Source organism: Ochotona curzoniae, unplaced genomic scaffold (genome assembly GCF_017591425.1).
Source record: "Ochotona curzoniae isolate NIBS_2020 unplaced genomic scaffold, NIBS_Ocur_1.0 contig_3819, whole genome shotgun sequence".
Taxonomy (NCBI): Eukaryota; Metazoa; Chordata; class Mammalia; order Lagomorpha; family Ochotonidae; genus Ochotona; species Ochotona curzoniae.
In genome coordinates this window covers 55,270,096-55,283,347 of record NW_024466004.1, presented here as the reverse complement: position 1 = coordinate 55,283,347, position 13,252 = coordinate 55,270,096, and the positions used below count along the sequence as shown (strand labels likewise).

At 40.3% G+C, this 13,252-nt stretch overlaps 1 protein-coding gene across 1 annotated transcript in view; it reads left to right on the top strand.

Annotated features, from left to right (window-relative positions):
* Positions 1-13,252, top strand: part of PDSS2 (decaprenyl diphosphate synthase subunit 2) — a 260,395-nt gene that overhangs the window by 171,954 nt on the left and 75,189 nt on the right. Inside the window, exon 4 of the mRNA XM_040983851.1 lies at positions 3,232-3,306. Within this exon, the coding sequence (XP_040839785.1) occupies positions 3,232-3,306 (75 nt within the window). The remainder of the gene's footprint in view (positions 1-3,231; positions 3,307-13,252) is intronic.

The following is a 13,252-nucleotide window of genomic DNA, read 5'->3' as shown; positions in this document are numbered from 1 at the left end:
AATGCCTGTCCTACTGGTCTGTTTTGTAACCAGCTGTTTGTCACTTAAGATTATGTCTGCAGATCTTTATGTGTAGCAATGAGGGGATTTTATCCCTGATTCTTATTTGTCTCTTACCACTCCCGTACTTCTCTCAATTTCTCTCTTTTATGATGAGAATTTATTACAGATTAATGCTTAGTTATCATACATCTTTTATGAGGAGGTATCATCTTAGTCTTTGAGTTTAAAACATTCTTTAAATTGTAGCGACCCTTGCCAAAAGACAAAGAAGCAGTTAACATATTTCTTTGAGATTGCTGATTCAAGAAATTAACTTCAGCACTGATGTTCTGGCCTAGTGGGCTAAACAACCACTTCGAATGTTGGTATTCCAAGTCTGAGTGCATGGTTTGAGTCCCAGGCACTGCACTCACAGTCCAGCTTCCTGCAGATTTTAGACAAAACTACCCCAACTGCTACTGCCCGTAGAGGAGACCTTTTGGTCTTTAAGGTCTTTCAGGATCTTCTACTCTTGTGTTTCAAGTTAAGGAAAGTAAATAAATAAATAAACATGTAAAAATAATGTGTTACACCAAGGTAACATTTTTCCTAATTTTTTAAAGGTTTATTTATTTATTTAAAAAGCTGATTTAGAAAGGCAGAGATCTTCCATCTGCTGGTTCACACCCCAAACGACTACAACAGCCAGGGCTGTGTTGGCCAAAGCCAGGAGTCTAGAATTCCATCTCCCATGTCGGGGCACGAGCTCAAGGACATGGCCGGATCCGTGCTTCCTTCCCAGGTAGATCACAAGCATATCCACCAGGAATGAAACTGGGGCCTAAATAGGAAATCGGCAGTGCAGTCAGCTACTTCACAGCCAGCACCAGTTCATCCTTGGTATGATTTTTAAACATTTCAGGAAACAGAAAGGAATTTATATAATCACTAGGCAAATCACCTGGCCTGGGCTTCTTCAACCGCCCTAAGTTATTCCTGCTTTTCTCATAACTTTTGACTTATTCACTTTAAAAAGTCCTAAGCTTTTTCTTTAATGGTTATTCTTGGTTGCTAAGGTATATTTTGTTTAAGTGCGACCATTTGTAAATACAAGTCATTTACAAATTGTGATTTTGTAACTACAGATATGCCTATGTTTACTATGTTAAGAAGATGGGAACAGAATGTTTTTGTTGCTTCTGCCTCTGAAATCTCAGCAAGTGAAGGAACACACTAGTTATCCAGAGACAAATCCACTGTTAAAAGTTCATACCTTCGTTTTGATATTTAGTGTCAGACTTTTCTTTGTAAATCCTTCTGCACATTACATTAAGGCTGCTGGTCCCAGAGCTCAAACTGTTTTAAAACCCTAGCATTTCTCAATGAGTGATTGATCTGTATTATGTGTCCAGCCGTCAGGGGGATCTTGGGATGTTGCTTGTATAAACTGTAATCCAATCTGATGCTGTGCATTTAGTTACAGTCTTTCATACACCTATTGGTGATACCCAATCCTCATGGATTTGGGAATAGGGCTTATCTGATACCTCAGGGGGAGTAAAATCCATTCATTTTCCTCTTTTCCCCACTTAAATAGCTCAACACATCTGGTTACACTGTAGGATCATTGTCCTTCCAGTTCCTCTGCAGCTCATATTGCTACAATATTTTTTTAAGTATTTGGTTACCTAAAGGACAATGTGGTTTAAAAAAAAAAAAAGGCTGTATAGTTCTTACAAATTAACCCATTTACAGAGCTAGAAAAAGAATATGCCTTTAATCAGCAAAAGTTCCCTCTGAGCAGCCCTGTGTGTTATGAGATAAATGCCCATGTGTTAAAATTTTAAAACAAATCTTTCTAACAAATTAATGTAATTTGCCTCTAAAAAATGTTTATTAAATACAGGGTACCTGAGATTGAAGTATCTTGTTGTTTGGGTCTGTATCCTTGGGCTTAATGTCTTCAATTACAAGAATGATAAAAGCTGAAACCAAATCCTTTAATTCAATCAAGACAGAGCTGTATTTTAGAACGCAAAGAGTGGAAATCAGATACAGGACTGCATAACATAGGAAGCAAAATATACAAGATGTTAAGGCTTCGTAAGAAGTGGATGGGGTTGCCTTGAGGAATTTTTATTTGAAATGGCTGCATTGAACATTATCATAAATACCACCTTTTTATCCTCTTGAATTAATATGCTTTATGCAAACAACTGTAATTGTACAGAAGTTCCAAAGAGACCATTTACTGTTTTCTGCTTGTTTTACATTCTGGAACAAGTTCAAAGCTTTTGATTTTGCTTGATTTTTTTTAATAGCCTGAGCTTTGAATGTAATACAGGTTTGATGAATACAATTTCAGTATTGTGGTTCTGTAAAAATGTTCAGTGTTTATGGTACATTTGTCCCAGGGGCCCTACAACAAATATATCTGCAGTGCATTTTAACTATGTCAGAATGAACACATTTGAAAGGTTAACTGTTTTCTTGCTTTTGCTTTTCTTTCTGTATCTGAGTATGAACATTAGCATCATAATGACTCCCAGAATGGGAAAACTGAAAAAGAATGCACATGATTGAAATACACATGCAGAAAATAAATTAAGATTTCATTATTTATCTAAAACTTAAGCCATGTTCGAAGTGGTTGTTACAGGATTTTCATGTGTATAAGCTAAATGGCATTCTTACATGATTTTTTTTAACTTAAGTTATGATTCTTTTTAAAGATCTATTTATTTTTATTACAAAGTCAAATATACATAGAGGAGGAGAGACAGAGAGGAAGATCTTCCGTCCAATGATTCACTCCCCAAATAACCTCAACGGCCGGTGCTACATCAGTCCGAAGCCAGGAGCCAAGAACCTCCTCCAGGTCTCCCACATGGGTGCAGGATCCCAAGGCTTTGGGCTGTCCTCGACTGCTTTCCCAGGCCACAAGCAGGGAGCTGAATAGGAAGTGGAGCTGCCGGGATTAGAACCGGCGCCCATAGGGATCCTGGCGCGTTGAAAGCAAGGACTTTAGCCGCTAGGCCACGCTGCTGGGCCCCTTAAGTTATGATTTTAAAAAATTGGATCACAACTTAAATATCCAGGTGGGCATAGCCATTTGCCAGGAACTTTGCATATAATTTTTTTTTCCTTTCCAGCAGCACAAATCCTGACTTGCAACCAAGCCTTCTGCATATTCTCAGATTAAAGTAGAGACGAATTTTTAAGTTTATTTTTTCCTCTCCCCATGTTTAGGTTGTGGAACTAATAGCAAGCGCTCTTATGGACTTGGTACAAGGAGTATATCATGAAAATTCAACTTCAGCAAAGGTAAAGAATCTCAGAGTCATTGTAAAATATCAGGTTAGAAACCCTCATGGTGAAATTTGAATATTGTGTGAAAATATCGTTCCTGTTTTGTGTTTAAATTGTACATGACTTTTTTTTTGAGATGAGTGTTTGGCTACAAATTCATGGCCATACGCTTAGTACATAGCAGATTTAGCCAATTAAAACAACCTCTTATCCTCATGCTGGATTCACAGTCTGTTTCATGGGCAGCAGCCTGGGAGATGCCAGGACTCTCCTGGCCAGAGGAACGCTGGAGGGGCAACTTGTGCCGGACCCAGCCTTTCCCAGCAGGAATGGGGCCTTCCCTGTCCCGGATGTGTGAACCATAACTTCAAGAAGATGACTGTTGGAGAGATGGAGGCAGAATGTCCAAGATGCAGAATGTACTGCATTATTAGATTCTTTCCAATAAGAAGTTAAGATGGTTGCACAGTTGAATTATTTTGATTAATTTTATAGGTCTAGGATTAAGGCTTTTTTGACTCATTTAACAGGACATCTCAAAAAAGGTTAGATTTTATTTCTTTTATGCAGTTATCTCATTTCTGTAGGATATTAGAAGTGAAGCGGTTGCTTCATTGACCAGCACCGTCATTTAACATGGTATATGCTGTTATAAGGGCTTTCTATCTCAGTGTTCATTATTTGAACTGCTTTGACTTCTGTATTAGGAGGATTTCACCCACCGAAAGTTAGGGGAAAATATGCACTTATACATAGCTTAAGCTATACCATTTCCACTTGAGAACAGACAGATCATACTAGATGTGAACACACAGTGCATAAGCAACTTAGAAGAGAAATGTGAAAATTTCCAGTAAAACCCAGAGACTCTGGATGCTTCAGAACGTGCTTAGGGAAACATGAAGAATTGCTCCTTCACACCCATGGGCACTTGGTTCAGGGTACCCCAGTTCCCGACAGGCACCTCTACCCTTACCTAGGGAGCAAGTTGGTATACAAATCGGTATAGGGGTCCTCGATGTGTAGCCACAGGGAAGTACTTTTCATAAGCACACATTGTGCACTGCTAAGGCTGAGTGTTACTATCAGATTGTAAAATGGGTGACTTCTGGTCCACATGACACTTCAGAAAGTTCATAGAAAAGTGGAATTTGAAAGGTTATTTTAGTGCAAAAAAATTTGAAATCTATATATAGCATTCTCATGATATATATTTCCACGAACTTTTTGGAAGTTCCTGTATATTTAGGGATTTCAAAAAATTTTGCACCAAAGTAGAAACTTACCTTTTAATCCCATTTTTCATAACTTTTTGAATTACCATCGTATTTCTGCCATACCACATTACCATATGTATAGAATCCTGAAGATGGTGGTGGGTAAGCAGTTAGCACCATAGTGAGTGATATACTTGGGCTTCTTCACGGAGATCAAGAAGGTAGGTATCCCAGTGTTCCCATTTTGTGGGTGTAAAAACTGAGGTTTGGAGAAAAATGAAGTGATATCCCTAAGGTCACATAATCTGTTAGCTGAGGTCTGAGCTCGGGAACCCAGGTTCTCTGTCTGCACCCATTGCCCTGTATCTTACTGGCATCTCTCTGCCACTGTATAATGACAACCTATTCTCACTGCTTTTTCCTGCGGCATTCCTGGGCTCACCTTACTTCCATATAAGATACCAATATTTTTCAGTGAAATATCTGTTCTTCTTTAAGTGAAAGTTACAGTAGTTGATTTTAGGATCCTTAATTTACTCTTACCATTTGTCTGCTAGTTAGCTTAGTTCATTAACAAATACGTGAACCTTTGTCATAAATGCTTGCGAGCACGTGACAACTGGCTTGTGCTTCCTTTGCACACAGTCTCCTGGGTGTCCTGTGTTGACATTCCGTTTCACGTGGGAAAAGCCTAGAATACCGAGACCACAAGTGGCATGGAAGCACAGTGTCAGAACACTAACAGTGCCTTGTTCCGAACTCAGGTCTTTCACTCCGTGTCCTCTGCTTTTTCTCGTGTGATCTGTTCTTCCTGGGAAATGGCAAAGCAACAGCAACCCAGTCTCTGAAGGACTGTCGCTCATACTTGGTCAGTGCACTTTGCAAGCTCTGGTCACTGACTCTCACTGGCTAATGAGTTTTACTCAGAAGAATCTGCAACAATGCTTCATTCAGCTGTGCTGCTTTTCTCCCACCTCCCCAAACACATTCCCTTAGGGGGCTTAGCTCCCTTTTGAGCAGTTAGATTTTTGAACACTAACCAAATCATGTGAAGAGCTGTTCTAATTAAATGATGGCAACAAAAATGGAGAGTTGGTTGGGAGCAGCAGGTGTACTTCTCACTGCCTCCACTTACGCCCCTGCTTCCATTTAGCTTAACCACATTTCCCTTCCTACTCAGAAAAGGGGTGTGTGTGTGTGTCTGTGTGTGTTCCTCCCCCCAGAGTGCTTGCCATGACAGTGCCTTTTCAGAGATCCCTGGAGAGGCAGGGAGAGCTCTGCCTCGGCATGGAGTGCCTTCCAGGTTTTCATGTTCTGGCATGATTGGGAAGGAGCCGCAAGTGGAGGTCTCATGGGAAGTCAGACCCTCCCCGTCATTTCTGTTGCACAACCTAACCTCCAACCTCCGTAGCCTTGGGCCAGTCCAGCTCACAAAGGAATTACTTTGTAATTCCAAGTAAGCTGCAAACCATTTCATTCCTCTAGGGATAGGGGGATACAATAGTGGTCTGTTTTCTATATGGCAGCTTAATGCAGTGATGGAGAATCTGGGCTGCGGGAAAGCACCTTCCTGTGGAGTGGCATCTGTGTGACCAGAGTAGATGCTATTAAAGCAAGCAGGAGAGTTGGAATTGGATAGGTTAGAAATCACCTTCTCCAAAGACACTTGTGGAATCATTACCTAATTCTTAGAGCCCTGTGACTTATGTTACTAATATGTAACAGACTGAAGGCAGATTCTGCTCCTGAAAGCCTATGAAGTTAATTTAGGAAATCTATCCTTTGTTTCCTACATTGGAAAACACTGGTATTTTTGCATTTGCTAGTTTGTAAACCATTTCTTCTTTACAGAAATTAGTCATGTGCTTTCTTTAGTATTTAAAAAAAAATTCCCTCTGGCTGCTCTTTCATGTTACCCAATTTTTTAGCGTCTGTGAATTTTTAAAAATTGATTTGTAATTGGTTACTTGCCATTCTAACTGTTCCCTCCTTAAGCCTTGCCTTATATCATACTCAATTTTGTTAAAATAGGATATTTAGCAATTACAGTGACTTTGTGTTCGTAGAATTTTAAGTAACTAAAAGCCTTTTAGCATAATTATTATTATAACTTATTTTCATATTAGAAAAACCCATATATGCTCATTAAGTGAAAAGTGAAAACACAGAAAAAGATCAAGAGGAAAATTGAAAGTTTTATATAGCCCTTGCCCAGAAATGAATCATAATTACATTTTGACCTATTTCTTTCTAGATTTCACTGTGCAGTTCTCCTGTTTTCTGAGCTATTGCTGTGCATATTTTTTTCTTTTTTTTTTTTAATTTTATTTTTGATGTTGTTTGCATAATTGACAAGGAGGCACACCCATGAGGACCACCACTGATTAGGTGGGGAGGGTCAAAGCATGGGGGACGATGGTAGGTCAGATGCTTCCAATTTTCTTTTCTTCCCTTTTCTTCTGTCTGGGGGCAGGGTGGGATGTGGGGAGAAGAGGAAGGGTGCAGCTCCCAGTTGTACATAACATTTTTTAGCATATTTTTTTTCTTTGTTTTTGACAATTTTTACATAGTTAATTGGGGCACAAAGGGTCAAGGGCTAAAGGAATGTGGGTAATACCATTATTTCCACATTATTGCTTTTTTTTTTTTTCTGTATCTTGGATAAAGGGGAGATAAAGGGAGAAGCCCCACCCAGCCTCCCACCCTCTGATGTGGATAACATTTTGATCTTGATTTATTGTCATTAAAGGAAATCAAAAGATCATTTTAATGGCTGCTTAATATTTCTTTGTATTTGCTGTGCTATAGTTTACTAAAACATCTGAATTTTACAGAAATATTTACCTAGTTATTTGGAAAAGCAGAGTGACAAAAGAGGAGGATGGAAAGATATCTTCCATCTGTTGGTTCACTCTGCAATGACCACAATAGCCAGGGCTGGGCCAGGCTGAAGGCTAGCCAGGAATTCCATCCAGGGTACCCAATTGGGGCCTCAGCACTTGGCTTAACCTCAGCTTTCCCAGGTCCCTTAGCAGGAAGTTGGAGCAACTGAAATTTAAACCATCACTTCAATAAGAGATGCCTATGACACGGGTAGCCTTTTGACCTGCGTCTCCACAATCCAGCTACCACTTTACAATTTTTAGACACTTACTGTGTTCAATGTTTTACTCATTTAGGCTGAATAATGGGGCTGACATTGAGTTGTAACAGGTTAAGCCACCCTGAAATGCCAGCATCCCATATGGACACCAGCTCCTTTATTTCCCACTCAGCTGTCTGCTCCTGTGACTGAGAAGGCTATAGAAGATGGCCAAAGGGAGTAAACCAGCACAGATGGAAACCAGTCTCTCATACTCTAACTTTGCCTTTTCAATTAATTAAATAAATCAATAAAATCTTAGCAATAAATAAATAAACCACATGGCAATACCATGTGAGTGCATATAACTGCTCTATTTCATACTTTTGTTTTGCTGAGTTTCATATTGTTTTTTTTTTAAAAAAATCCTGAAAGTGAGTTTCTTGAATTAAAAAGTGAGCTTGCTGTCACTACACCTCTGTGCATGTTACTGTCCTGGGAAGGCTTGTTTGGAAGGTTCGCCCTTGATTGGCCACTGGGATGCTGTGTGTGAGAGAAGCGTTCCCACCTTTCTCCAACTAAGAAAAATGACTCATAGTGCCTCAACTGTTTCTACAAACTGTGTGGTTTATACTGAACACCAGATTTCCTTTGGGAGTCCTGAATTTGGAAACACTAGGCACAGTGTGCCTGCATGGCCAACAGCACCAAAAACCCTGAGCATGTCCAGTGAATTTTCCTGGTGGGTAGTATTTCATGCGTGTCATCACAGCTCATTATTGAAAGAGTCTCGCACGTGCTATGTGACTGCACAACTAGAGGACTCTTGGAGATGTACACCTTGTTTCCTCCAGCCCTCATTGTTTTGGAGTTTTTCCCTCTGTAGATATTGCCCTGTTTGTTTTCATATGGTTTTCTTAAGATCATAGCTTTGAGTTTGACTCTTCTGTGGTAACACATGTTATCCCAACAAATCATCAGATGCAGGGTAGACCCCCTTGTGTGGGGGGGTCTTGTGGACCCCCTGCACACCTGCTCCATGATTCTGTATTATCTCGATCCACTTCTGTTTCCTCCTTCAGCGTCTAATCCAGGTGCTGGGCAAAGGAAGATCTCTGGCTCATTCCATTGTGGAGATTGGAAGCAACACACCCCTTCCCCGTGTCCACAAGTGCTGCCCACACTGACTGGACCTCAACTCAGAAGGTCAGAGGCTTTCTGAAGAGGATGTAGTTCTCTTGGGAAATAGCAGCTCCTGAAACTGTAAAAATCCAGTCCTTTTTTTTTTTTTTTCATGCACAGTTTATACTTTTCGGTAATGGTGGATTGTTCAGGAGATTATAATGAATATCACTGTGTATTTGTGAGACAAGGTAATGTGTATCTGTTGATGTGTCTTATCCTTTGGTTCTCAGGCAGCTTTTGAAGTAAAATACAGAAAAAAGATAACTCAGTCAGACAGAAAGTTATGGGTCATCCCCTACCTGCAAAGCCCCCATGCCACCATCAAAATTTATAAAAAGATTAGCCAGATGAGTTTTGCCCATTGACAAAAATGACAGTCAGGAAATGTGAACTAAAAGTCATATCTGGTGGGGGAAATCAGAGGAGACATCAAGGAGAATGTGATATTTGAGACAGACATTAAAGGAAGCAAGGACGTCTCTAGATGGAGAAGGTTGGCATTGCATACCAAGGCAACAGCGTGATGAAAGGAAGGGAAGCCTGTTTGAGGTCAGGGCTTCTTTCATGTCAGAATAAAGGAACCACTGCAAAAGTGGGTTTATGACACATGGTGGACGATGTGCAATGCCAGAGTGAACTACTAATACCCTAAGTCCTCTTTGGAATTAGAGAAAGAGTGAAGGTTTTTGAGCAAAGGAATTGTATAATGAGATGAGCTTTGGGGCAGGTTCACTCACAGTGGTCTTTTGCAGAAGGAGACTGCAGGGAAATGAAAACAATTGGGAATCCAAAATAGTGACACAGACCAGGGGCATCGTTCTCCCACTTTGACATCACTCACCCCTTCTCGACGGTCGGAACTCTGCCCTGCTACTATCTTCTCAGAGAGACCACTCCTCTCCCCGCGGTCCCATGTAGCCATTCTGCCCAGTTCTCTTTGTCTCAATCACACTTACCACCATCTGCTGCCTTTCTCTTATTTTCAGTCTTCTTGTACAGGGACATAAGTTATATGTCAGGAGTGATTTTGCTTTTGCCATTGAATTCCCCAATACCAGCTTAACTTATCAGTAGTAGCACAAAATGGCTTGCTAAGGATGTAGCAAGGCCTGGGATGGTTAGAATAGAGGATTTTTCTCATCATATTGGAGACTTATTATCATGTTGTAAACAGCATATATTGAACATGCTCCATCTGATATGTTTGGATCTGCATAGGTACCAATGAAACCATCCTCACAGCGATGTTAATAAACATTTCCTTCAGCTGTTTTCTCATGCCCCTTTAGTGGTCCTTTTTAACTCCTCCCCCTCACACCCCTCCCCTGCCATGATCCTCAGGGACTCAGCTGTCACTCTGGATTAGTTTACACTGTGTAGAATTTGTTATAAATGGAAACCAGGGAATATGAAGTGTTTGACCAGTCTCTTGGACTTAGCAGTTATTTTAATGATTTTTTTTTTTTGAAAGGCAGGACAGAGAGAGAGCGAGAGGCAGAATCTCCTTTCTGCTGGTTCACTGCCAAAATGGCTGCAATGGCCAGAGTTGGGCCAACCCAAAGCTAGGATCCTGAACTTCAACAGTGTCTCCCTTGTGAATGCACGGACTCAAGGTGCAGACCATTTTCTGCTGCTTTGTCAAGCATAGTAGCAGGAAGCTAATTATGTAAGCGAGGCAGCTGGAACTCAAACAAGTACCCATATGGGATACCTGCTGTGCCACAATGCCAGCCCTGCATAATTGTTTATGGCACATCCAGATTGTATATATCAATAATTCATTTCTCTTTTCTGCTAATTAATACATTTCTATAAGGATACACCATAGTCTGTTGTAGCTATTCATCTCCTGATGAATATTTGTGGTATTTCAAGTGATGCTCCTATGGACTTTCATATTGAAATCCTTCAGGGTGGGAAACTCTTTTATGCCAGGGTCCATTTGGATATTTATAACATTCATAGACCATACAGAATTATCAACTTAAAAGAAAGCCCGTGGGTCAGCATTGTGGCATGGCAGGTAGAGCCTAGAGCTACAATGTCTGCAGCCCACATGGGTACTTGTTTGTGTTCTGGCTGCCCCACTTCTGATCCAGCCCCCCTTGCTGATTGACTGGGAAAAGCAGCAGAAGATGGCCAAGTGCTTGGGCCCTTGCCACCTATGTGCGAGACCCAGTTGGATCTACTGCTTCCTCTTGGCTTCAGGCTGACGCAGTACTGGCCCTTGTGGTCATCTGGAAAGTGAACCAGCAGGTGGAAGATGGATTCATTCATTCTTTCTGCCTACCCTCTCCATTTGTCTCTAACTCTGATTTTGAAAATAAATCATTTTTTAGGAAAGTGTTTGCTGGGCCTGGTGCAGTAGCCTAGAGGCTAAAATCCTCACCTTGAATGCGCCAGGATCCCATATGGGCGCCAGTTCATATCCCAGCAGCCCTGCTTCTTGTCCAACCCCCTGCTTTTGGCCTGGGAAAGCAGTTGAGGACAGCCCAAAGCCTTGGGACCCTGCACCCATGCAGAAGACTCGGAAGAGGCTCCTGGTTCCTGACTTTGGATTAGCTCAGCTTCAACTGTTGTGGTCATTTGGGGAGTGAATCAGCAGATGGAAGATCTTCCTCTCTGCCTTTCCTCCTCTCTATGTGTCTGACTTCCCAATAAAAATAAATCTTAAAAAAGAAAAGAAAATGTTTGCTATAGAATTTTTTGTTTGTTTTTAACTTTGAGTCCTGCCTGTGGTTGTCTTGGCAGAATCAGGCCAAATGATTTTCTCGCCTAGATGGTTCTGACCCTGGCAAAAACATATGTTCTTTCATTACTATTGTAGAAATACTTAGGGTTAGTCATGTGTTTTTATTTATTTTCTTTTGAGTAGATAGTAAGAGTTGTCTTACTAGGCCATACGATAAGTATGTGTTTACTGTTAACCATTTAATATTCCCATCAGCAGTGCCTAAAGGCTCCATTTGCTCCATATCTTTGTTGAAACATAACTTGATCAGACTTTTGATTGCTAAGCATTTTCATATTTATATCTGTGTTGTTAATTTGTGTTTCTTGAGTACCTTCTTGTGTGGGGGGGTGTTTTTTACTGTTTATACATCTTAGATGTGAAGTATTTATTCAAACACTTTGCCCATTTTAACTGAGTTGTTTTGTAATTTGTTACTGTGTTATGAAGTTTTATTTTGCTTTTAAAGAGAGAAAGATTTATTTTTATTTGAAAGGCAGTTTTACAGAGAGAGACACACAGGGAATCTTGCACAGATGACCGCCAAGCAGCTGAGGTGAGCCTGGCTGAAGCCAGAGGACAGGAGTCTCCTCTGGGTCTCCCATGTGGGTGAAAGGGCCCAGGAATTAGGCCATCCTCTGCTGCTTTCCCAGGTGATAAGTAGGGAGCAGGGACACTAACCAATGCCCATATGAGATATTGGTGCTGCAGACAGAGGATTAGCCTGTATGCCAGCATACCTGTCCTGAGAGTTCTTAATTTTATCTGTTTATGTTTGTCTTTTAAAATTTGTTTGTTTATTTATTTGAAAGGTAGTTACAGAGAGAGATATCTATCTTGCATCTACTGGTTCATTCTCCAAATAGCCATAACAGGCTGGAGCTGGGCAGACCAAAGCCGGGAGCCTGGAACTCGTGACCAGGTCCCATATCTGTGGCAAGAACCCAAGCCTTTGGGATGTCTTCTGCTAGCTTTCTAGGAGCCGACGGAACTTGAACCAGCAGTCGTATGGGTACTGGCATCATAAACAACAGCTTAACCAACTGCACCACAGTGCCAGCCCCCTTCTTCATTTTAATGAAGTCTGTTTTATTAATTTGATATTTTGTTCATTTTGCTTTTGGTATTATAATCTAAGAAATATTTGCCTAATCCAAGATCATAAACAATTTTCCACATGTTTTTAGAGGCTTCAGAGTTTTCAAAATGTTATGCTGTAATGGTTTAATGATCTGTGATTACTTGGAAGAAATGGCTGTTTTTCTCAGTTATTGTTTATGGCCATTGTTGATATTCCCTCTCTTACTTAGTGAAATGGTATTGATTTGTTTTACTGTAAGTTTAAAATAGGTTATCTCAAAAACTGGTAAAAGAGAAAAGAAAGGAGGAAGGGAGTTAATATATTCATAGAATTTTATCTACAGACTATATTAAATCTGTTGAAAACTAATTGAACATTATGATAATGAAAAGATGAAAACCCAAGCAAAAGGTAACAAAAAAATGAATTTTGATAGCTATGATAAAAAATACATTTGTATCCCTGACCAATTCTGAGTTGACTTTTACTCAGTGAGAATATGGTTTGAAGTTCATTCTTGTATATATGGGTAATCAGTTATCCCAGCACTGTTTGCCACAAAGGCTGTGCTTTGCCTTTATACTTGATCAAAAATCGTGTGTGCCATTTCTGGACTCTTTGTTCCATTTTTTTATCTGTCTGTCCATATTTGTATCACTGTCTTG